The following is a 24,261-nucleotide window of genomic DNA, read 5'->3' as shown; positions in this document are numbered from 1 at the left end:
ACGCTGTGAGTCTAGTTTGATTCCCAAATGAATGATTCTTATGAACCGGTTCTTTTGAGTGATTTAAAAACATACAGTGTGAACAGTATAGTGTGATTACCAAATGAATGGCTCTTAAGAACCATTGATTTACATTGTTTGTAAATCAAAACCCATGACCAGTGTAATCAGATTCCTGAATAAATGACCCAGTTCTTTCAAGTGATTCAATAAAAACCTTCAAACGTGATTCCCGAATGAATGACTCCAACAAACCTGTTAATGAATCAAAAGTATGCAATTTGACCAGTGTAACCTGACTCCCGAATGAATGTCTTTTAAATCGTTTCTTTTAGCGAATCAAAAACATACACCACAACCAGTATAGCCTGACTCACAAACAAATTACTGGTTCTGTTTGGGTAAATAAATAAATATCAATCTGATTCCCAAATGAATGAGTTGTTTAATGAATAGTTTGATGACTTACCGGTTTGAATCAGTTGATGAATCCTTCACTTCACTCTGATTGAGCCACTGATTGAGCATTTACTGAATCAATATTTCTCACCTACTTTACTGCACGGTATTCATAAGTTATTATTTTCAGTCACGTCAGTATTGCATTTTTTCTGTTTGATTAAACATTCTTTTTGATAAACATAAATTTAACATATTACATATTTACATATCATTAAACATGTAAGTTTGTCCAGAAGGAATATTCCTATAGGCCTAGATTGTATGGAAGGTTGGAACAGAATTCTGTAGCAAAGTCTGATTTGATGTCTTGTTTTATTACAAATATATATTTATAATGAAAGGTATGCTTATAAAACATACACCTGTTTCAGTGTCTTGAGCGCTTTTATGGAGGTATTCTCTCTTAAACCCTTTAAAAGCACTAGAATGGGAGAAGAAATCTCAGGAGAGCTGATGTTCCACTGGATGGAGGAGGAAGATAGGTTAGTGTTTTACCAGACAGACATTGGGCTCAAACATCAACTACAAATCAGCCATTCCAGTTCATTGCATTTTACATTGGAAGAGTTTGCTATACAGGGAGATAAAACATTTATGGTGCAATTTGTGTCTGTTTCGCCAGACTAAACAAACAAAACGGAGACAGATTGAATGGCTACAATGACATGGGCACAAGCTGTCCAATGCTCAAGTTGTTCATAATTTTCATTGATGTCACCAGCTTGTTTGGATGATTTGGCTGTCAGTAAAGTCAAATGATCCATTTGTGAGAGTCTCTTCCTGCTTTTAGAAGTCCACAGGCCGTATCATCATAGTGGTCATTGTCGCCATCCAGCTCGGCCCTTTCCAGTAGTACCACTTTATACTGTTATACCGTATCACATTGGAGCTTCCAGAATAGTATATCCCATTGAGATTGGATGGACCGCAAGCTTCAAACCACCACCCTGCAGGGACAAAAGGGAAGTGATTTCAGTTATTTTGTGATTGGTTTAAATTTCCTTCATTAATATTTAAAAGGTCATAATGATCGGATTTTCTTTGAACTTATGAAATTAAAAAAAGCAGCGGCAGGTTTTGAAGTGGTTTTATTTATATAATGTATCGCGAAAATCAAGTTTTCCCAGGTCTGCGCGCGCAACAAGTGGGCGGGCAATATGCTAATGTTTCATGTTGATGTCAACATCAAACAGCTTGGGATTCGTTTTTAAAAACGACTTGTTTCAATGATTCAGAGACAATAACTTTATACACGGTGCACTTTCAGATTTAAACTTTTGCAGGATGTTTTAATTCACTTAAGAGCTGTGTTACACACTGTAATTCAAAAATCCATAATAGGGGCACTTTAATAATAACAACACCGAATATAGGCTTTTTAAATTCAGGTTCTGTCAGACAGTAACTGCACAGGACTCTGCAGAGGTGCATCAAATTGACTTGGCATTGAAATAACATAGTAGATATGCTTTACGTTTGATAAGATATTTTTACACAACCTTCTACTGTTTTGATGTATTGTAAGCAGCACACAAGGGATGGATACATGGATGTTTTGTGAGTTACCTTTACCTGCTGGAGGAAAGGAGGGAGCTTGGTTCCAGCAACTCAGATGTGTGGCTTTGCTTGACTTTAGTAAAGATTGTCTAAAGTTTGTTTTTAACAAGGTCCCTGATCACATCCGCCCAACCTTCAGAGTCTGTGCAGCACATGTCAGTGAGGATCATGTTGTGGTTCTGTCAAGGTGTAATGCAAGCTTTGGAAAAAGGCTGCTGTCAAGGTATAAGGCACCACCAACTGTATTGAACCCAACAGCAAACCTACCTGACTAACACCAGTGGACATTTGGACCAAAAATGTATGATATGGCCCCTTTGATACCATGGCAGAAACAAACAACAACAACAAAAAATTGTTTGCCATATTTTGTTTGCATCAGGATCATTATTTAAATAAAGTAAATGTGAACTGCTGTTTTAATTAAGAGATTACTCTACAACTACTTTCTCAGTTGCAATGGAAATACTGATACTTTAACATTATTGTAGTTCTTGTTTTGGATGATGCTGGAAAATTGTTTTTCATTATATGCAATTTCATAATTACATACACTGTTAGAAACAATGTAAATGTGATACCTCCTGTGGCCATCTGAGCACACTTGCAGCTGCACTGGTCATTGTCCTGATCCTTTGTGCTGAACAGGGTTCCTGAGTGGGTAAGGCTACTGGTGCGTCCAGCTGTACCACTGAAACCCCTTGCATGGAGACTGAAGAGAAAGAGAAAAATACTGAATATTTCAACACACCTGTATGGATGGATACAGAATAAACAATACACAAAATGTGGTTTTTAATATCCTTGATGCTGCAGACTCCCAAATATGGTGATCACCTTGTGACCCATTTTTAATTTTTTTTAATTTTTATAAATACTTTTATTAAAGGTCCCATGACATGCTGCTTTTTGGATGCTTTTATACAGGCCTAAGTGGTCCCTAATACTGTATCTGAGGTCTGTTTGCCGAAATTCAGCCTTGGTGCAGAATTTCAGCCGCTATGAGCCAGTCCCACAATGAGCTTTTCTTAGGACGTGCCATTCTGTGTCTGTAGCTTTAAGGATGAGAGAGGCGGGGCAAGTTGGAGGGTGGGGGTGTGGCCTTAACCAGCTTGCACTACCATGCGCTAATGTTGACAGTGGATGTATCGCAATGGCTCATAGACACGCAGTCATTCAAGCTTTTCAGTTTGACCCAGAATCTGATCAGCTGCTACAGCAGGAAGTCTCTGAATGGTTAGTTTAAAATATTGTGTCTGGATACGGTACTTTAGTTGGTTTGTTTATGTATGCTGTTACAGTTATTATCATGTAGCTAATGCTAGCCATAGGCTCGGATGAAGGAACTAAAAAAATACTTTGGTGTTCATTTGTACATCCAAACACTGAGCAACTGTCATGCTTCGCTCGTTTGCAAGCCATGATGTCTCTCGAGGAAAAAAAAATATTGGGCTCGCCTCGCACTAGTAGCTCACTTTCTCATGGGCGGGCAAAGCAGAGAAAGGGGAGGTAACCTTTCCCCGTATGACGACATAAAGATAAGATTCCAGATTGGGCCATCTGAGCTTTCATTTTCTCAAAGGCGAAGCAGGATACCCAGGGCTCGGTTTACACCTATCGCCATTTCTAGCCACTGGGGGACCATAGGCAGGCTACGGGAACTCATGTTAATGTTAAAAAACCTCATAAAGTGAAATGTTCATGCCATGGGACCTTTAAACAAGGATACATTAAATGAAAGTGAAAGTAAAGACATCTAAAAAAAAAAAAAAGTTAATCTTTTGAACTTTCTATTTATCAAACAATACAAAAAAATAATAATAATAATAATAAATTACAACCATTTCCACAAAAACAGCACAACTGTTTTCAATATTGATAATAAAAATAATATTTTTTTCTTGAGCAGCAAATCAGCATATTAGAATGATTTCTGAAAATTCAGCTTTGATCACAGGAATAAATCAGAGTTAAATATATATATATATATATATATATATATATATATATATATATATATATATATAATGGAAAACTGTTATTTTAATTTTAAATTGTAATATTTTTCCCAAATATTACTGTTTTACTGAATTTTTTATCAAATAAAGAAATAAAGAGACTTCTTTCAAAAACACATTTAAAAAATCCCACCTCCTCCAAACCTTTGAGGGGTATTTTCATGTATTCGTATAAATATTATGGGGTAAAAATTTACATTTTATGTTTAAAATATTTTTTAAAAAGTTTACAATGTTTTGGGTTTTTTGTTTAGTTTTTTTTTTCTCTAATTTGTCTAATTCAAATAAAATAATTTGACTGATCTTAAACCAGTGACAAGTGTAGAATGAAACTGTAATCATTTCAGATGTATTATTATTATTTTTATTGTTGATGTTTTTGTTGTTGTTGTTGTTGCTGCTTCACAAAAGTTCTCCCAGACCCCTATAGCACCCTCATGGTCCGCTGGGGATGTAACCCCCTGAAAATCAATACTTGTACAATAAATATTTGCATAAACTTTCCTATCATGCAGTCTTAGTCCTAAAATCTACCCCTAAAATGTTTATGGTAATCTATGGCTAAAGGTGTGCCAGGAAACTTTGCTACTACCACCTTCTCTTTTTTGCCACTTCGTGTAGGCCTATGTCGAGTTCCAGCATTAGCTTGCTTAATCAGCGCCGACACGTATCCTGTTTTAGATAAATTAACTTAAATACTATACACAAAGGATCACTTTAACGTACACTGTTTTTTATTTTCTTTTTACATAATCAGATGAAAGCGTCTACATCTATTACATCCACTGTTAACCCCAGTAATTGGACCGGCTGCGAGCCTGTATAAGATATTCCTAAGTGATTTATCTTTTCCTCTTTCTTATTTCGCAAAGCTCTGAGACTCATTAATGTGTATACCAAAGATATTCAGCCTCCATTATCCACAATTCATTGTTGATGATGTCTCACCAGGAAGAATTGCGAACACACTGTGCCAGAGAAAGGACCACACAGCTAGGAACAGCAGGAGATTGTGTTGGCATGAAAACATTTTTGCACCATAGGTTGCTTGGCTGGTTAATCCCAAACGGGCCCAACACCTTCGAGACCATGCCAGGATTCTCAGAGTGCTAATAAAATGCACACTTACCATATGAGGTAAACTAGAAAACAAACATGGTGGGATTTGGCAAGTGTTTGTTCAGCAATTTCTCTACCTGTTTACACGCACACAAACACGCATTGGCTTTTCCATCTGATACCACTGCTACAACACTCTCCCATTCTATAGCTGTATTCCAAATCATTTATTTTGAGTTAAATTTAATATTTCTGGTTCTGGTTCATTCACTGTATAAGTATGCCCACAAGCAATGCTGCATGTTTAATTGCATTCCTTAAGAGAGGTGTGAGATTTGTTTAACTCGGCAGTTTTCTGGCAAAGCCTCATGCTTGAAATTGTTTGCCCTGTTTCTCTTTTGTAGGCAGATCTGCTCCTGGGATCGGCAGACCAGAAGCAATAATGATTCTGGGAGAAATGCTGGTTTACCCTAAATGTAGCTCATCATTTTGACTTGTGGACATAATCACACAAGTGTCTCTTATCCCAGGAAAATGACAAAGACAAGCCAAAAAAAAAAAGAAATTAAATGTGTCAATAACATGCTGAAAATGTGATTCACGTTGCAAATCTGAATGCAAATCAAGTCTTAATCAGATTCTGAACTCTGAACAATTAGATACTGAACATATTCTACTTAAATGACACTCAATGTATAAAAATAAACGGCATTACTCCCACCAGTTCAGTTCAGTCTGACTTTGACTAACACACAGAATAAAACACGGCTGTGATGAAAAACCCAAAATGCTGGAGATTTTATCTTCTGCTAATCTGTTTTTTCCAAAGTCACTTGTATCCACTAGGCGTATTTACGATTGAGACTGGTAGGATGTGTCCGCCATGGCCAATTTTATCCCCAGCACTTTATGAAATAGCTCACGTCTGGGATGCTAATACGTAGGAAGCATCTTCAAATGCTGAGCAGGAGTTTTCAATTTGTGAGAGGGTATTATAATGAGTCTGGCACTCGTATTCATCATTTTTAATGTTTTGTTGAGTGATTGTTGCAGTTGCGATCAGTGGAGGAAAGCATTTGGTGGGAATGTTCTCTACCACACACTGCTCTGCACCTCCCTTTCACTTTTTATTTTCACTCTCACACTTTCTGTGCTCTAAATCACAAAACAAAATGCAACCAAATGTTTTTCCGTTGCTGATTTTGGTTTACTCAAACGAAAGGTTATATTAGGGAACCCCTCATACTAAAAGCAAAAGCACTGCCATTAGACCGATCATATCTGAGCCCAAGTTAATGTGAAATAAACAGAAAAGGTTGGGAAAATAACTGGTTCCTCAAATAATTGTGTAAAAACAGCCACTCAGTGTGCTATTGAAATTGGTTTAAAAGATTTTTAAGTAGTTTTTTTTATAGGAAAAGCCTCTAAACCAGATCAATACATCACTGAGATTATTTATCAAAGTAAAAATAAAACATTATATTATTTGCACATAACCTAATTATATAAATTTTCATGAGTTAAGCATTTTCGATTGCAAACCTTCACTGTGCACCCCCCCAAATTGTTCCCACAACTTTTGTAAGCAAAGTGACGCCCATTTGTATGCATCACAACATCTAGAGTCAAAAGAACAAGGAATATTTTGGTACCTGTATTTCTTATCCTCTTCATCAATGTAGAAATGGTCATACTGAGAATAAGCCTGCTGTCCCTCGGCGTCTTTGAGGTGGACCTGGAGAGTGTAATCTTTTGATGTTGTAAGCAGGTGGATGGCATCATTTCCTAACCAGTGTTCTCCTGATGGATCTCCAAATCCCTACGTTATGTGTGAAGAAAAGACAAAAAAGTTGCTTTACCTGCTTGACATACATCTCATTTTAACAATCTCCGACAAACAACCTGAAGTCATTCCTTTCCAGCGTAGATTATACACTGAAAAAAATGTAGTGTACAATTTACTTACTATAGAAACTATTTTCGCTCAAATTGCTGGTATATTTTACTAAATGTTTAAGTACAAAGAATTAAAATATACTTTCTTTTCAAATGTACTCACATAATCTTTTTTGTTTTGTTTACAACTTTGAAAAATCATTATTTACACTGTACGGGAGGTGTGTAGTTCATATTATTTGTGAATGCATCATTTTTAGATCCAACTGTAAGCTTTGAGTGCGATGAAATATTCTAATTTTTGCAGCTAGACTGTATGTGACTACCAGACAGGATGTGATGTATTATTATAAGCAAAACTAAGAGCGTGAGGTGTAAATTTTTACCAGTATTTTTGTATTCTGTAAAACAGACAATTTTGAATAATTATGTCTGCAATGATTATTTTGTAAGTATTACATAATTATTTACACTGATAGCAGAAAGACGCTTCAGAAGAACGATCCTGGAGTTCCTTTTCACATACTAGTAAACATTTCACAAGACCTCCTCCTGTAACCACAGGAAAACGCTACATTTCCATCTGTTTGGACCAGCAAATGAGACGGCACATTTGAACACTGTGAGATGTGGTAGTGCAGTTGGGCATTCAAATGCTTCAATGCACACGTTATCAACAATCTACAGGGGCTCCCCACTCCCACGCTCCATCTGGGGCCAAATATTTATCATTCACTTGTAAAAACATTTTTCTTGGAAAACAACAAGGAAAAGAGAAAACAAAACTTGTGCGGTTCTGACGCACTCCCAGAGCAGCCATAGCAATTTGTCTGTTGAAGTGGCCCAGGTGAGATGAATTACCACTGTTTTTGCATTTAAAACTCAATAGTTTCCAAACAAATCCGCTCTCCAGGGAGCTGTTACTTTACCAGGTAGAAAATACTGATTTTAAAGCGAGTACTAACAATATGCGCTCTCCTTATATTCTATAACTTGTTTTAAATAATGGACGCAGTGCGTGAATGATGACATCCTACTTAAATTCGAATGTCTTTTCTTATCTTTCTTCTTCAAATGACCCTGTGACCGAATTAATATATACTTATCCTCCCAGATAGGGAGGGAATGCAGGTGTAACAACATAGGGAGACTTTGGAATGCAGAGACGGCCAATCAGAATTCTCTTCCTTAAAGAAAGGTCAATGGTACCAACGTATCAGTATTCTATGGCTATACACATCAGACACCACACATGAGTTAGACTTTCTCCATCAGTGCAGGTTAAATATGTGTTTTAAACGTTAGGCGCCTCAGATTAATGGTAGCAGAAGTGTGCATAAATCAAGAAATCTCAATAAGGGATAGACAGGCTCACATGTAAATTATACAGTATGTCTTCATTAAAGGAGTGATCATACTTCATTGTCTAAAGCAAAATTATTTTTAAGCAATCTTTAATGACGGCACGAAATCAAATTCCTTTAGCTAGGTACTTTACAATGTTCACCTTGTCAGATATGATGCATGGCGATATGTGCCATTTTCCAAAACATGACTGATATTGTGGAATTTACCAGATGAGTTTTTTTTTTATTTCAATCTTTCTCAAGATATTAGATATATGAAGACCTGCTTAATGCAGATGTCTGTGATAAAACAAATGATCAGAGATCGGAAATTTCATTTAAGAGAATTTGAAGCCAAACTGTGGAAAGTTACCACACTTGCTCCCAAAGCTATAGTTTACGTATACAGTTAAATGGATTAAATGTGTAAAATGCTCTAATTGGTGTTGGACAAGTTGTTCCTACCAGTTTGTAATCATTCCAGCCACGGTTAAAATCGACCGATCCATCATAGCGATGCTGAAAGACAGTCCAGCCTCCCCCTTTAGTTTTCATGTCACAGAATACCTGGTCAGAAACAACCATACAGAAACACATACATGCAATATAAATATACTTTTAACGACAGAGAGTGAGATAACACTTGTATGAGCTACCTAAGGAACTAAATGAAATTCTTCTCAGGTAATATTTGTGACAAAACTATTTGATAACTATTTTAATTTTCCATAATTTCATTATTACAGTAATATTTTAGTCCAAATTTGGTAAATACTCTCACACTATTCAGAAAATAAGTGGTACTTTTGATATTTGACTGCTCAAACTACTGTAATTTCCCAGGATATGCCACAAAGCACATATCTCAAATCATGATGTTTTGAATAAGGACCTTTCTTATCTCTGTGGGTTACACTGACAAAATAAACTAACTGATAACTGAAATTGCAGAATATGAACTTTAAGAGTCATCACAAAATCAACAAAAACTGTGGTCCACAATCCTTTTTAAATGTGCATGAGAATGAGACTGGATCACAGACCACCACATTAGGACCTCCAAAGCAGGACATTCTGTTCCTGCCCATAGTGAGATTGTAGGTCTTCAGGCTATATGAGTACACTGCTGGGTTTGTATTTAGCTTTTGAATTTGGTTAACCACTGTGCAATAAACTTGCCAATGATGAATTGTACCAATTTTAACCATATAGTTCAAACAAAGTCTGATGTAGACATTTTTGGGACATGAGCACACTGGTCTCGGTGAAGATTAAACACTTGAATATACACTCAGTGCTTTTTTACAACTTCACTGAATCTTTTACTAACCATTGATTTGGTATTGAACACAAAACAACTTAATAATTTACTGTTTTGTGGCAAAAACAGCAAATTAGTATGAGCTACGAGAAGCAAAATAAAATAATAAAAGGCCAAATCATTGAATTCCATCTTCCGAATCCATCAAAACTAATTAAAGCCAATCCCGTAAAGGATTTTATTCTGAAATATTAAATATTTCTAGCCTGTGGGTGTCAAGTGAAAACATTCCAAGTAAATATCCTCTGTATGATTTTTCTCCAATTTCCCCAGCTGTTTTTGAGAAGAGTTAAGCTTAAGGAGAAGGCAAAATGCAATAAGTTCTTCTTGGCAAAAACAAAAAGTGGGATAACGTACATTTCCATCCCTTGGCGGGACCAGCTCATTTAGCAACACATGAGACTGTCCATCATGAAACTTTAAACGGCTAATCAGGGTTTAAAGACAAAGCACTTGTATTAATGACATCTGTTTTTGGGGAGTATGAATTGATTTAATTCTTATTCGGAACAACATATCCTTCCCTTTGCATAGCAGATGTAGGGAGTCTTTTCTTCTTCTAAAACTTTAGCTTGTCTCTGGCAGCAAAAACCTATTTGAAACTTTCACAGTAATGTTTTAATAAATGAGCATCACCAGTCAAGATTTTCAAAAGGAACCATTTGTTATCAATAAACTTCAATCAGCACTGATCAATATCCCTCATAAATATGTTGATTTGTATCATTATGCAAACAAAGTGAGGTTGAAAAAAGGAGCAATTTGAACTCTAAATGAAAAGAGCCACCCAGTGTGATTCTCAGAGGGGTGGCACAGAATGAAAGGGTGGTGATGCTACATATACCAGCTCGCTCTCACTTGCTGCATTAAACCCTGTGTTGGCAGGAAGCTCCCGAATCTTTGCCAAACACCTGGCTCCTATGCCCACAGGAAATGGAGGGGAAGACGAATGAGTGCACAGGAAAATAATGAATAACAAAAACAATTTTAGCCACATTTTTAAAATGTTCATCACCCCAAGAGCCTGCCAGAAATTAGATTTGACTCTGGAAGTCAAAGGCAAAATACAAACCTTTAGAGGTTTTCTTGTGGTTCAGTAGGGCAAGATTTTGAAATAAATACGGGTGCATATTCACAGTTAGATGCACCGAGAATTGGCCTGAAGGAAATGTTTCTGTGATTTCTTGATTTGCTTTTCTGATCCACATGACATTTTCATCTTAGCCTTTTTTCAAAGACGTACTGAAATTGCAGTATATTAAAACATTTTGCCCTTCCAGATTATAATTTAGTCCTCAAAAACAACACAAAGAACTAAATGTCAGGAGAGCTCAGTTTCTTCAGTAATCAAGATACATGCCAAGATTCATGCTTTACAAAAATGGTTTTGTTTTGTATGCAATATGTTTTTGTTTTTTTAAATTATATATGAATAGAATTTGGTCACACTTTATTTTAAGATCCAATTCTCGCTATTAACAAACCATTAACTACAACTTTTGCCTCAGTAAACTTCTAATTTGCTGCTTTTTAATAGTTAGTAAGGTAGTTGTTAAGTTTAGGTATTTGTTAGGATTAGAGATGTAGAATATGGAATGCAGAATGTGTGCTTTATAAGTACTAATACACAGCCAATATGTTAATAATAGGCATACTAATAAGCAACTAGTTAATAGTGAGAATTGGTCCCTACACTAAAGTATTACCTGGAATTCCATCAAAGTGATACTTAAAAAAAATGGTTACAAACTACAAACCTTAGTTTTCTGGGTGGAGTTAAGAAGATGAATGTTGTATATCCCACTTTCTGTAACTCCAGATTTGAATATCTCAGCACAGTCTCTAAACTTCAACATCTCCTTTTCAACTGTAGTGGAAATATCTGGAAATACATAGGATATTATTAGGTTTGGGAAAAAGAAATAATAGTATACCCATGTCCTATTTTGATTGGCTTAATCAGTATTGATTTACACCGCAATCTTGGAAAATTGCTTGACAGACCACTTCTGGGAATTTAAGCAGTTGCCCAGTTTAGAGAGACTCTTTTGTTCCCACTGAGCTGGTCGTATGCAGCTTAGCCTTTGATAATGTGAATTTGGCACTAACCATTACAGTGAGTGACCATAGCCAGTAGCTGCTGCACTGTGTCAGTGAGTGTGGCCTGCTGTCGTTGGAGAAGTGTGCTGTTATGAGTGGAGCTGGCCAGTTCTCCCTCCAGCAGGTTGACCAGGTGATTCTGTCTGTCCAGCAGCTCCAACAGCTGCTGTTTCTCCTGCTGGATGGCCTGAAGCTCTCTGCTGTGCCTGGCCTCCATGGCAGCAAAACGCTGTTCCAGATAGCTGAGAAGAAACGGGCTGGTTCATATATTGTCTTGCTATTTGCATATTACAAGCTCAACATTTTTAGAAAACTATTTATACATTTCTGATATAACAGTCCAACAGCATTGAGATTTTTCACTGTTTGTATCACACCACTTGTCTGTGTTCCAGATAGACTGTCAGTCGGTGCATTAGTTGTGGGAATTTTGTCTGGAGGATACATCAATACACCTTTAAGGCTGGAATACACTACATGATTTTTACACAGAATATTGCCACAATTTGTCTGGATGAGTCTGTGCTAGTTGCTAAAAGTCAAAAAGTCAGATTATAAAAGTTGTTTAGTGTACTCCAACTTAAGGACTAGTTTTAATGAGTGAGTCATTGAATCATTAGGCATCAAATGAAATCAGTAGTATGTCCAAATTCATAGTATTCATTAAAAAAGTAGACGCAAAGGACCCAGATGACCGTCTCGGTTACGTATGTAACCCTCGTTCCCTGAAAGAGTGAATGGAGACGTTACGTCAGAGTGACTGACGTAATTGGGATCTTGCCAGAGAGCCCAATCACCTTCGAGTGTTAACAAAACAAACCAATGACAGTTGGCGTGCGTGCTTTGCATCACGCACCCCGCCCCGCAGCATGGGTATAAAAGGAGAGTGCATGCAGACGCACATCAGTTTTTCGCTAAGGAGCCGAGACGATGTGCCTCGGCCGTACAGCGGTGGAACAGCAACTGTGGCGACGGGACGTAACGTCATCGTTCCCTCCTTCAGGAAACGAGGGTTACATACGTAACCGAGACGTTCCCTATCACTCAGTCACGTTCGACGTTACGTCAGAGTGACTGACGTAATTGGGATCCCTACAAAAACACCACTATTGCTGACCTCTTCCAGTGCCCTGCGGAAGCCGGCAAGTCCCCCCACGCCAGTTGGGATGGAAGATAGGACAGGGCTTAGGCAGAGATGCAACCACTGCTGTTCCGTACAGTGGATACTGGATAACACTGGGAAGCGTCTTCCGAGTAGGGGAACGCTACGGAAGTCACATCCTGCGGAGGTACCATGTGGATTATTATTATATTACACATATGGACTGGCCAAGGGCAGTACAACATATGTAAGTCCCTGCGGTAGACTCAGCCACCCTGGGGTGAGATGCTACACAGCAGAGACAGCAGAAGGTCTCTGCCAGGGAAAGACACGGGCTCACTGTGAGGGGAGCCGTACTGTGGAAGAATACACATGTGGGATCACCCGAAGGGGAATCACTACACACGGGCACCTAGCCCAGCACAAGGGCTGACCTTGGGCAGACACACGAGAGCTGAGCCTGGCGCCTGGCGTTCCGCCACGCCTGGCCGCCGATGGTGCCGGAGGAACTTCAACAGGGTTCGCCAAGAAGGGGAACTGAACTGAGAAGCAGAGAATCCAGTCCGTAGAGGGAGTGGCGCAGCAAGCATGAATGACACTGAGCGGGTCTGGTGTTACTGGCCACCTGAGGCAAGTACACTGGAGGACACAAGCTCTACATGGAGATTATAGAACCTCGCAAACGTGTTAGGTGTCGCCCAGCCAGCAGCTCTACAGATGTCTGCTATTGAGGCACCCTGTACCAATGCCCAAGAAGAAGCAACACCTCTCGTAGTGTGTGCTCTTACTCCGAAGGGGCACAGCAGCCATTGGGCCTGATAAGCTAGGACTATAGTCTTCACTATACAGTGGGCAAGTCTTTGTTTAGAGACAGCCTTTCCCTTCTGCTGTCCTCCAAAGTAGACAAAGAGCTGGTCTGAGGTCCTGAAGCTCTGCGTGTGGTCCACATAAATGCGTAAAGCACGAACGGGACAGAGCAGAGCAATGGCTGGGTCTGCCTCCTCCCGGGGCAGCGCTTGCAAGTTCACCACCTGATCCCTGAAAGGCGTGGTGGGAACTTTGGGCACATATCCGGGCCGGGGTCTCAGGACAACGTGATAGTTAGCCGGTCCGAATTCTAGGCAGGAATCGCCGACCGAAAATGCCTGCAGGTCCCCTACCCTAATACAGAGGCCAAAGCAGTGAGGAGTACTGTCTTTAACGACAGAAACTTTAGCTTTACTGACTGCAGAGGCTCGAAGGGCTCCTCCTTCAAGGCCGTCAGGACCTCCTCGCCCTCCTGAGGAACCTGATGACCAAGTCGTGCTACCCGACAGACTTACCGTCTACTGCATCGTGATATGCAGCAATAGCGGCAACATACACTTTGAGAGTGGAGGGAGACAGCCTTCGCTCCAACCCTTCTTGCAGAAAAGAGAGCGCGATCGGGCATCTACGGGGGTCTTCCCAGCGGGAAGAACACCAAACGATGAACAGGTTCCACTTCAGCCTGTAAGCTTGCCTTGTAGACGGAGCTCTAGCTGAAGTGATGGTGTCCACTACCGCTGGAGGCAGCCCACCTAGAACCTCCGCGTCCCATCCAGGGACCGTCATACGTGGAGATTCTACAGGTCTGGACGCGGGTGCTCCCTCTCTGAGAAAGGACATCCCTCCTCAGAGGAATTTGCCAAGGAGGGGCTGTCACGAGGAGCATCAGTTCTGGGAACCAAGTCCGATTGGGCCAGAATGGCGCCACTAAGAGGACCTGCTCCTCGTCCTTCCTGACCTTGCACAGAGTGAGAAGGCTCACTGAGGGAAATGCATATTTGCGTAGAACCCGAGGCCATCAGTGTGCCAGTGCATCCATACCGAGGGTCCCCTCGGACAGGGAGAAAAACAGCTAGCAGTGGGATGTGTCCGGGGAGGCAAACCGGTCTACCTGAGTGTCGAGGGAGGATCGAGACATGAAAGTACGCGTCCTTCAGGTCGATCACTGCTAACCAATCGAGAGGACGAATGCATTGAAAAATGCGTCTCTGCATCAACATCCTGAACAGGAGCTTGTGAAGGGCCTGGTTCAGAACACGCAGGTCCAAGATTGGTCGTTACCCACCGCCTTTCTTGGGTACGATGAAGTAAGGGCTGAAAAACCCAGACTTCATCTCTGCTGGAGGGACCGGCTCTATCGCGTCCTTCGCCAGCAGGACCGCGATTTCTGCATGCAAGACAGGAGCATCTTTGTTCAGCACAGAGGTGAACCGAATGCCCCTGAACTTGGGAGACAGGCTGCGCCGTTTTCCTGCAACCAGCTCCACGCTGCAGCCAGTGTGAAGGCTGCTGCTGAGGCCGAGCTGGAGCGGATGTGGAGGCAGCAGGAGGGCGCCCTCGGCGACGAGCACGCGGAGGGACTGCGGCCAGCGGTGGGATGGAGACAGCAGCAGACCGCCGGGGCAGGATGTGTCGGAACGCCTCAGTCTGCTTCAGTGCGGCGGTGCTTGTCAGCCTCTCTCATATCCGCCAGGGTCAGCCATAGGTGATGCTCCTGGACCACTTAAGTGGATATCGTCTGACCCAGGGACCGTGCTGTGACTTTCGTCGCCCATCAGGGCAAGGTCCGTCGCAACACACCTGGGTCAGCACCACCCTCGTACAACTGCTTTAACACCTAGGCTTGGTGGACCTGCAGGAGGGCCATGGCGTGCAGGGTGGAAACGGCCTGTCCAGAAGCTCTGTAAGCCTTGGCCGTTAAAGCGGACGAGATCTTACAGGCCTTGGACGGAAGGCGTGGATTACCCCGCCAGGCGGCAGCGTTTTGCACACCCAGGAGCAATCATCCAACCTCGAGCGTTCGGGAGAAGGAGGAGGTCTCCAGTGCAGCCCGATGCTTTCGACAACCCGGGAAAGCATAGGGGTCAGCTCTGGATCTGACTCGCGCAGCGCCACTCTTCCTGGCGGAGGCAGAACAGCCGAATCATCATCTCCAGAGCCTAGCTCGCCCCCCGGTGCAGCAATCGACATCCGGCTGTCTGCTGGCACTCCGAACAAGATGCTGGGCCCCGCCCTGTCCGGGGAACCAGCCACCCCATCCGGGAACACCAGAGGGTGCGAAATGCTAGCAGATTGAGAGGCCCGCGGAGACGCACTCGACGGGGAAGCTCTCAATGTTATCCACCATCTTTTAAAAGACGCCGCGTCGTTCGTGGAGCTCTTTTAGATTGCTCTTTTAGAATTGCTCTTTTAGAAAAGGTGCTGAAGCGCCCAGGGGAGGTCACGACGCAACTGCAGTTTGATGTGCTGCCGCACGCCATCCAAGAAGAAAAGCAGCAGCAGTGGATCGGCAATCCCCGCCGACGCGCCGTAACGCCAACACACTCACTGTCTGTAGACACTCCCTTTGGTTATTGCACAAGCAGGAAGGTTCGGCTCCGAAGCGAAAAGCTGATGTGTGTCTGCACGTGCTCTCCTTTTATACCCGCGCTGCGGGGCGGGGTGCACGATGCAAAGCACGCACGCCAACTGTCTTTGGCTTGTTGTGTTAACACTTGAAGGTGAATGGGCTCTCTGGCGAGATCCCAATTGCGTCAGTCGAATGTGACTGACTGATAGGGAACTACTACATCTGCTGAGATTCGAAGAGCACATCTGAATATTTTACTATCCCAGTAGGCCACAGGATAGGAGTTGTGAATGGCAGTGAAGTGACACAACTGACACCATGAGTCACATGACAATGACAATATTGTCAGATGTAGTACATCCAGATTTTAATTACACTACACATTTTATTACTATATAGAACATACTTTGTTAACATACTTTGTTAACCTACTCGGAGAGTATGCACCAACTTATTAATTCAGAAGTTAAACCACTTTAGTGAATCACTGTACTTCACTCAATCAATTAATTCAACATTGATTCATTCAGTGTCTAAAATGTTTCTCAATATTAACTTCTTGCTTGTTGACCTTTAGTATACAATTGTATCACCAAATGAACACTAAACTGCATAACATAATTAAATTGTTGCACCTCAGGATATTCAGAGTGATCTCATTCTCATGTTTTCTTTAGATGCTGTAACATATACATCATATCAACATTTAAAATGTATCAGCATTTAAATGTAAATAGTGTGCACAACTTTAGAGATGCATATCTTTATGAACCTTTTGAAGACCAGCCAGCCCTGAAATTTTTGTAACCTTTGCCACAAGTGATTGAGTTCAGTCAAAGTCCCTATGGTTCAAAATATTAAGAAGATGATTGAATCATTTTACTGGCTTGATCTCGTTCAGCAAAATGAACTCACTTTTATTCAAATCACTTTGTTCATTTCTTTCATTTGAGTAGAGTTAAATTAAATTACTATGGCTAATTTTCAATAGCTAAGTTCCCTGAACACATTCAAATATGATACCCTAGTGATATTCTCATTTATGAGTAAATGATCAAAGACTTTTTAATAGCAAATTTATTAATAATAGAATTATGTTTTACCATTTGTATTATTCCAGCAGGCTACAGTATGTGGACGGGAAGCACATAAATCGTGCCTTTAGACACAATTGTTTTGTCTTGCTATATTAAGTATCATATCAAAACCTAATTTTTAATACTTCACTCTGTGTGTGAATAGCTGTTTGTTGGTTCATGCCGCTCTCAACACAGACTACACCCTTGAACAAGCCTCTCATATTCCACATCACACACCTCTGTGAGCCTGAAAGGCTGGTAGACCTGTAAACACCTGGATACCGCTGCCATTCACAGATGGTGTTGTTGCCTGGGCTTCTCTATCAAAATCAAAATCAACACTCTGACAGGCTGTGTGAGCTGGCACCGTACCAAGCCCCAAATAAAGACAATAAATCCCACAGGCCTGATCTTTATGAGTCAGACTAATGACTTTGCAGCAGTTTTTTTTATTGAAACGATCCACCCACACAGATTGAACAAGCTACTTTCAGCTAGTCGAATGAAACATTCCCTAAATCTCTCTTTGCTTGCTGTTTCTGTTCTTCCAACATGCATCCTTTCAAGGAGCTCTGCACTTGAGTATACCTTGTCATGTTGTCTGAAAATACACTAAATTGTTTTAAGTTACTTAAATTTGTGGACATGAAACATTGGTGTTGTTAAGCTGCAGCTTTATTGTAAAGCAGCTTGTCTCAAAATAAAATCCAACGATATTTCACTCCTGAATAGATTATCTTACTGTCCCATTTTCAGACAGAAAGTTTAAGTTTCCACAAAAAGCTTGCATATTTTAATTTGGGTTAGCAGAAAGATGCATAATTACTGAGCCATACTTCCCTAAAGACCAACAGTGAAAGATGAAAATGCATTTCCTTTATTACTGGCTCTTGACAGCCAATTTACTGTTACAGAGTGCTGTTTTTTGTGTCAAAGGTGCTTGCTGCTCTGCAGCATCATTGTTTATTTGAATGCAATTATAAAGTCATAAAAGAGATGTGAAACAGGTGATGCTTGTTTTATAACTTATTTTCAGTATATAAACTAGTAAACACCTGGAATAAACAGGAAGATGAGATGATTTGGGGCCTGTTTACAGCTGATATACAGCTGAAAGGGATAGTTCAGCCAAAAATGAAAATTCTGTCATCATTTACTCACCCTTGTGTTGTTTCATAACCTGTATAATTGTCTTTCTTTTGTAGCACAAAAAAGGAGATATTTTGAGGAATGTTGGTAACCAAACATTTTGTTTCCCATTGACTTCCACTGTATCGACAAAAAATACAATGGAAGTCAATGGGAACTGAAACTTCTTGCTTACTAACATTCTTCTTTTGTGCTACACACAAGAAAAAAATGCACACATGTTTGAAATGACATGAGGATACGTAAATGGTGACAGTGCTCTTTAATCGTTTACTCACTTTTGTTCATCTTCAAAACACAAATGAAGATATTTTTAAAGAAACCTAAGAGATTTCTGTCCCTCCATTGAAAGTCCAAGATACCATCTGGACTACCAAGATACCGTCTTTTAATTGCATATAAGCATTGATCAAAGTACATACATAGAGCATATCAGATATTGTAAACAGAAGCTCAAATGCACTTGCTTGATGCACAAGAACAAACTTCATTGGTTCTTGCACATCAAGCAAGCATGTTTTAGTTTCTGTTTACTATATTTGATATGCCCCATTAATGTGCGTCAAACCAATGTTTAATACTAGAGTTAAATACAGGAGGACATGGGGTCTAGTGAATTTTATTTTATTTTAAAAAAAAACTATATAAAAAGAAAGCTGTAAAGAGGCAACATGATTTAATTAATATTTATAAGTATTATTGTGTGATGTGCAATTATAGGACAGACACATTTTCATCTTTTTGAATAAACTGGTATGTATGAACAACTTCAGAGGTATAATATCACAGGTCTTTTGCATCTTACAACCCGTTTGCCTTTGTATCCTGAGTCAAAAATACACATTGTAACAACTTTAGAGACAGCATTCACGTACAGGAAGGTGTGACTAAGATGCTGCACATTTCCAGACGACTCACCTGTTTTTGTCATTGAGGCGGGAGACCTCCTGGGTTTGCTCTAAGAGCTGCTTCTCCAGCCGGTTGGTGCTCAGAGAGTATTCCAGCAGCTGGATCTCCAGACGACTGGTTTGGTTCAGCACCTGCAAACAGGCCCACATGACAGACAAGCGGAAAGAGAGATTACCTTTAAAATATTCAAAGACATGGGAGAATGATGGCGCTTTTCTTGTCCAACTACCATGGTTTTCATCTCTGCTTGAATGCAAATGTACAGGATTTCACTTTTTTCCAAGAAAACGCTGTAGTTAAATGTTGAAGGTAGTACCAGATGTTTCCCTGCAACATTAGGTTTGCCAGCTTTATCTGAGAACAATGTTTGAAGTATTGCTGGAAACAAATACAGTATGTTAATGAGCTTTAATCAGGTTTAAAGTAATAGTTCACCCAAAAATGTAAATTATGTCATTACCTTTATGTTGTTCCAAATCCGAATTGCTTTCTTTCTTCCACAGAACACAAAAAGGAATAATCCATAGACTGTGCTGGTCACACTTTTCCATTCAATTACCAATATACGCGGACTGAAGCTTTCAAGCTTCAAACAGGATGCAAATGCACCTTAAAAATGTAATTTAAAAAAGCCCCTTAGTCTAATGCACTATATTCCAAACTATATGATAGTTTTTGTGTTAGGAACATTGAAACATTCATGTATTTACTCGCAATCTTCCCCTTTAATAAGCTGTTAACCACTGTGACCAAATCTTTTGATTTATTGAAACGATTCAACTCAAAAGAATGTTCACAAATTGGACAGGTCCTATTCATTGTAGCTTCATAAAAAGACTTCAAAATCTCTCCTTTTGTGCACCACAGAAGAATTTCCTTCTTCGTTATGGATTTGGAGCGACATGAGGGTTAGAAAATAATGACAGATGGTTCATTTCTGGATGAACTGTTTCTTTACGTTTGTCAAGCCATAATCAAGTGATCCAAACCCTCCAAAAGTCACACATAGATCAGCAGTGATTATCCCATCATGCCTGTTTCTTCAAACAGCTACATGTTTTTTCAAGCAGCTCAAACACAGCAAACATACTGTAAGCCCTGACAAAAGCAGCCCAATATTTTTTCAGGCTGCACTATGATGTTCAATGAACTGCTGATGGTGAAAAAATGAAAGCAAAACATAGCAGTGTGAAACAATCACCCTTTGAGAGGATAAACACTATGGCTGATTTAGTTGGGCTATTTTCACTGTCTCTCTGATTCTTTTCCAACACTACTCTGCATGGCCACTTAACCCTGTTTCTATTGGCCATGAATTCAGATGAGTGAAAAACCAAACACGCACACACACGTTTGTTTTTGTGAAAAATGGGGACATCCCATAGGCGTAATGTTTTTTATACTGTACAAACTGTATGTGCTATTGCCCTACACCAACCCTACCCCTTACAGGAAACTTTGTGCTATTTCAGATTTTCAATACACTCCATTCTGTGTGATTTATAAGCATTTTGAAAAGTGGGGGACATGGGGTAATGTCCTGAAAAGTAACTTTCTTGTAATACCTATGATGTCATACCCTTGCATTATACAAATGTATGTCCTCATTTCTCACAAAATCACGAGCACACACACACACGCACTATCCAAAATGGGCAGCAATGCTTTGAGTGTCAAATGTGATGCACTGAGGCCTAATTTTGTGAACTCACTGCACAAGATTAAAAATTCTCAGCCATTGAGCTCCAAGAATTTAATTAGATTGTGAGCCACCAATGCAAATTATTGGGCAGTTTGCTTATTATAATAGAGAATTTTGGACAAATGACGACATGAGAAGTGCCCACTTTTCATGGCTGCTTGTCTTCATAATGTGGTTTAAGCAATTAGAGAAAAAGCATGTCACAGCAAAGACAAACAGAAGCTGCAGTTAGAGAAGAGGTGCAATTGTTTTTTTTTTGTTGTTGTTGTTGTTTTTTTTTCTTTGTCTGGATGCTGTCAGTCTTATTTGATCAGCCTCACCTGGGTCTCTACATCTGTCAGTTTGCGTGTGTTTTCTGCTGATTGGCTTAGAAGATTGGTTCCGATCTCCAGCATGGTGGCTGTCTGAGTGTGAATGACATTCCGCTCCATCTCTGATCGCACGTTCTCCTGTATATAGCTCTCCAGCTGTAAACATGACACAAGACATTTCAACAAACATACACCAACATCGCCAACTACTAAGCTTTTAGCATCACAAGAGATCATAAGCTTGCATAGGCAGTGTTAAAGCATGCTAACTTAAAACCTATTGTTTATGGATCTGTATACAGTTGCAATCAAAATTATTTAACCCCCCAGAGACTGTAATAATTGACATGGGAATGGAATGGGAATTGGCCAAGTATGCAGTAGAGAGGTGAAGCTTGAAAGCACTTATTAGAGGCATAGTTTATTGGATCTTATAAAGAATAAAAGATTCTCTACAAAATATAAAGTAATTTTGTACATTTGCGTACCGTCACCATGGTTGGCTGTTAATGTACAATCACCGTTTTACATCGACTAACTGTAATATTGTATAAGATTTCCATTTGAACTGAAGGCATAAAACTAGTAGGCTACTGCTTGCTGCTTCCAGGTGGCTTTCAGCGCAAATCGCAAAACTGTGACATTTCATACAATAATGCACTTCAAAGCAGCACATGCCGTCAACCCGCCAAAATAAAAGCTTTCTGATTTTAGGTTTGTAAATTATGTAAATTGATTTAAATAAATAAGATTATATATTAGCATTGTATTATTAAGTTTACAATAAAAATAATTGTATTTTTATTTAATACTCACTTTTTATTTTATTTATTTGTTATTTGTTTTGTTATTATTATTTTTTAAACAAAATAAATAAAGTGCATTATTATTATTATTATTATTATTACTATAATTATTTGTTTTATAGTTATAATTAATGGTTCACACTATGTTCAGTGTGAGCACCAAACCAAATCATGTGTGTGTGTGTGTGTGTGTGTGTGTGTGTGTGTGTGTGTGTGTGTGTATCATGATATCTATATTTCTGTGTGTAAAATATTAATCAATGTCAAGAGATGCCAAGAGGGGTAACACACTGATCCGACAAAACCAACAAAAGAAATCTGTCGGTGGTTGATGCCATCTGTCTTTTGTAATAAAGTTATACAATCTTGAAAAGTTCTTGAGAAGTTTGCCAACAGGCCAAAACAGCACAAAAACAATCAATATGAAATGCATGGTCGGAAATCAACGCTAAAACAAGTACTGTACAATCAATCTTACTGACAGTACTTGACTCCCTTCGGACAAATGGACATCAGGGCACACTGTACAATTCTAATGAGGCAATACAAATACACCCTCATCCATCTTCAGTGCCACTGTCCGCAAACAAACACCATCCTACACTTAGGCCATGACACTGTGTGCTTCATATGCACAATACATGGCATCTTTCAGCCACAACTACTGTACCACCGTGCTGAAACACTGGCGTGAGCGCCCTTGGGTAAACGATGTTTTGTTCACTCAGTTTAATTCCTCATTGGATGTTATATGAGGGGAGGCAAAAGTAAATAAATAAAGATCATGACCATTTATGCGAACTATAAAATCAAGGCACCAATTGGCATCTGAGAGTTATAAACAGATCTCAGATTGATGTGGCCTTTTCATAAAATAACAAAAGGGAAGAGAAATCCTGTCATATCTTCACCGTACCATATAATTTCAACGTTTTTCCAAGGACCATTTTTTGCCAGTCTTTAAGTAGGTGAGGTCCGCAGCAAGCTAAAGAAGCATTGATTAAACCACCTTTAATCTTGCTGTTCCGCCACTTTCAGTAATGAACATTCAAAGGGTTTTAATTGAGTTAAATAACGAGTCGTTATAACGGAACTGAATTCAAAAGTGGCCAAGTCCATTTGTATTTTTCCATTTCCTGGAAAATTAGATTTATTATAAAATGGGGCCAAACATGAACACTCCAGGCTCTCTGTGAAGCTTTACTGAAAACAATAGATAGGTCTACTCTAGGACAGTTGAGCAAGAATTATTTTATTGTGCAAGACTGAACTTTTTTTATTATACTCACCCCCATGATTTTTAAAAAACTGTATACACAACTCTACACACACACACAAAAAAAAAAAAAAGGTTTGGTAGAGAACATTCACATACATCTTTTACATACATAGTGCTCACACACTGTCAAGATCCAGAAACAAACTACAAAAGTAGTTTTGACATTATGACATTTGGTTTTTGAATCAATGACGTTTGCTTTTACTGACATCCAAACTACACTAATGGTGCCATATTTAGTATACAAATTAGTAGGACTACTTTTATATTACTTTTTAGTAGCTTTAAAGCCATGGAATTATCATTTAATAGAAATAAAAAATGGATTCAGGTTTGGAAAATGATAACCTTTCATTTTGTGTTTGAAGTAATTCTAAATGAATAGGTCCCCAAAATGAAAATTTGATTAAAAAAAAATGTACTCACCCATCCAAGATGTAGATAAGTGTTTTTTCATTGGAACATATTTTGGAGTGAACTATTCCTTTATTTCAGTTTTTCCTATGGTTCTCTATCTCGTCTTTCTGTCTCTCACTCCTTTTCTTTTTTAGCAGGACATGTCAGTGCATCTTGGCTGCTTTAAACTGAGAGACAAAGGCTGCATAAGCAAGCAGCAGATCTGTCGTAGAAGATTATTTTGGATTAGAACGCATTGTTAAGAACGGATGTTGGGAAGCCAAGAAACTGCAACTGCCTGTGTATATTTCACATCAAGACGTGTTCTTGCCTGGAAGAGAGGTGATTTATTCACCTCTAAAACAAAAAAAAAACATTTTTTTGGTTTGTTGT

At 39.5% G+C, this 24,261-nt stretch overlaps 1 protein-coding gene across 1 annotated transcript; it reads right to left on the bottom strand.

Annotated features, from left to right (window-relative positions):
• Nucleotides 1-742: 742 nt before the first annotated feature.
• On the bottom strand, nt 743-22,012 carry angpt2b (angiopoietin 2b). The gene is made up of 9 exons (XM_058753655.1): nt 21,876-22,012; nt 21,397-21,543; nt 19,384-19,505; nt 11,769-12,001; nt 11,417-11,541; nt 8,804-8,905; nt 6,749-6,915; nt 2,601-2,731; nt 743-1,409 (listed from the first exon to the last, which is right to left on the bottom strand). Exons 1-9 carry the CDS (start codon nt 21,882-21,884, stop codon nt 1,249-1,251), a joined length of 1,197 nt encoding a protein of 398 aa, XP_058609638.1. The 5' UTR covers nt 21,885-22,012; the 3' UTR covers nt 743-1,248.
• Between the last annotated feature and the right edge of the window lie 2,249 nt (nt 22,013-24,261).

Source organism: Onychostoma macrolepis, chromosome 19, assembly GCF_012432095.1.
Source record: "Onychostoma macrolepis isolate SWU-2019 chromosome 19, ASM1243209v1, whole genome shotgun sequence".
Taxonomy (NCBI): Eukaryota; Metazoa; Chordata; class Actinopteri; order Cypriniformes; family Cyprinidae; genus Onychostoma; species Onychostoma macrolepis.
The sequence above is the reverse complement of the archived record's forward strand: the minus strand, read 5'-3'. Positions and strand labels throughout refer to the sequence as shown.

Coding starts and splice junctions, on each gene's coding strand:
- angpt2b (XM_058753655.1), bottom strand. Junction 19,506..21,396: donor TGACAGATGTAGAGACCCAG/GTGAGGCTGATC, acceptor GCCTGTTTGCAG/GTGCTGAACCAAACCAGTCG. Junction 12,002..19,383: donor CGCCTCAATGACAAAAACAG/GTGAGTCGTCTG, acceptor GTTTCTTCTCAG/CTATCTGGAACAGCGTTTTG.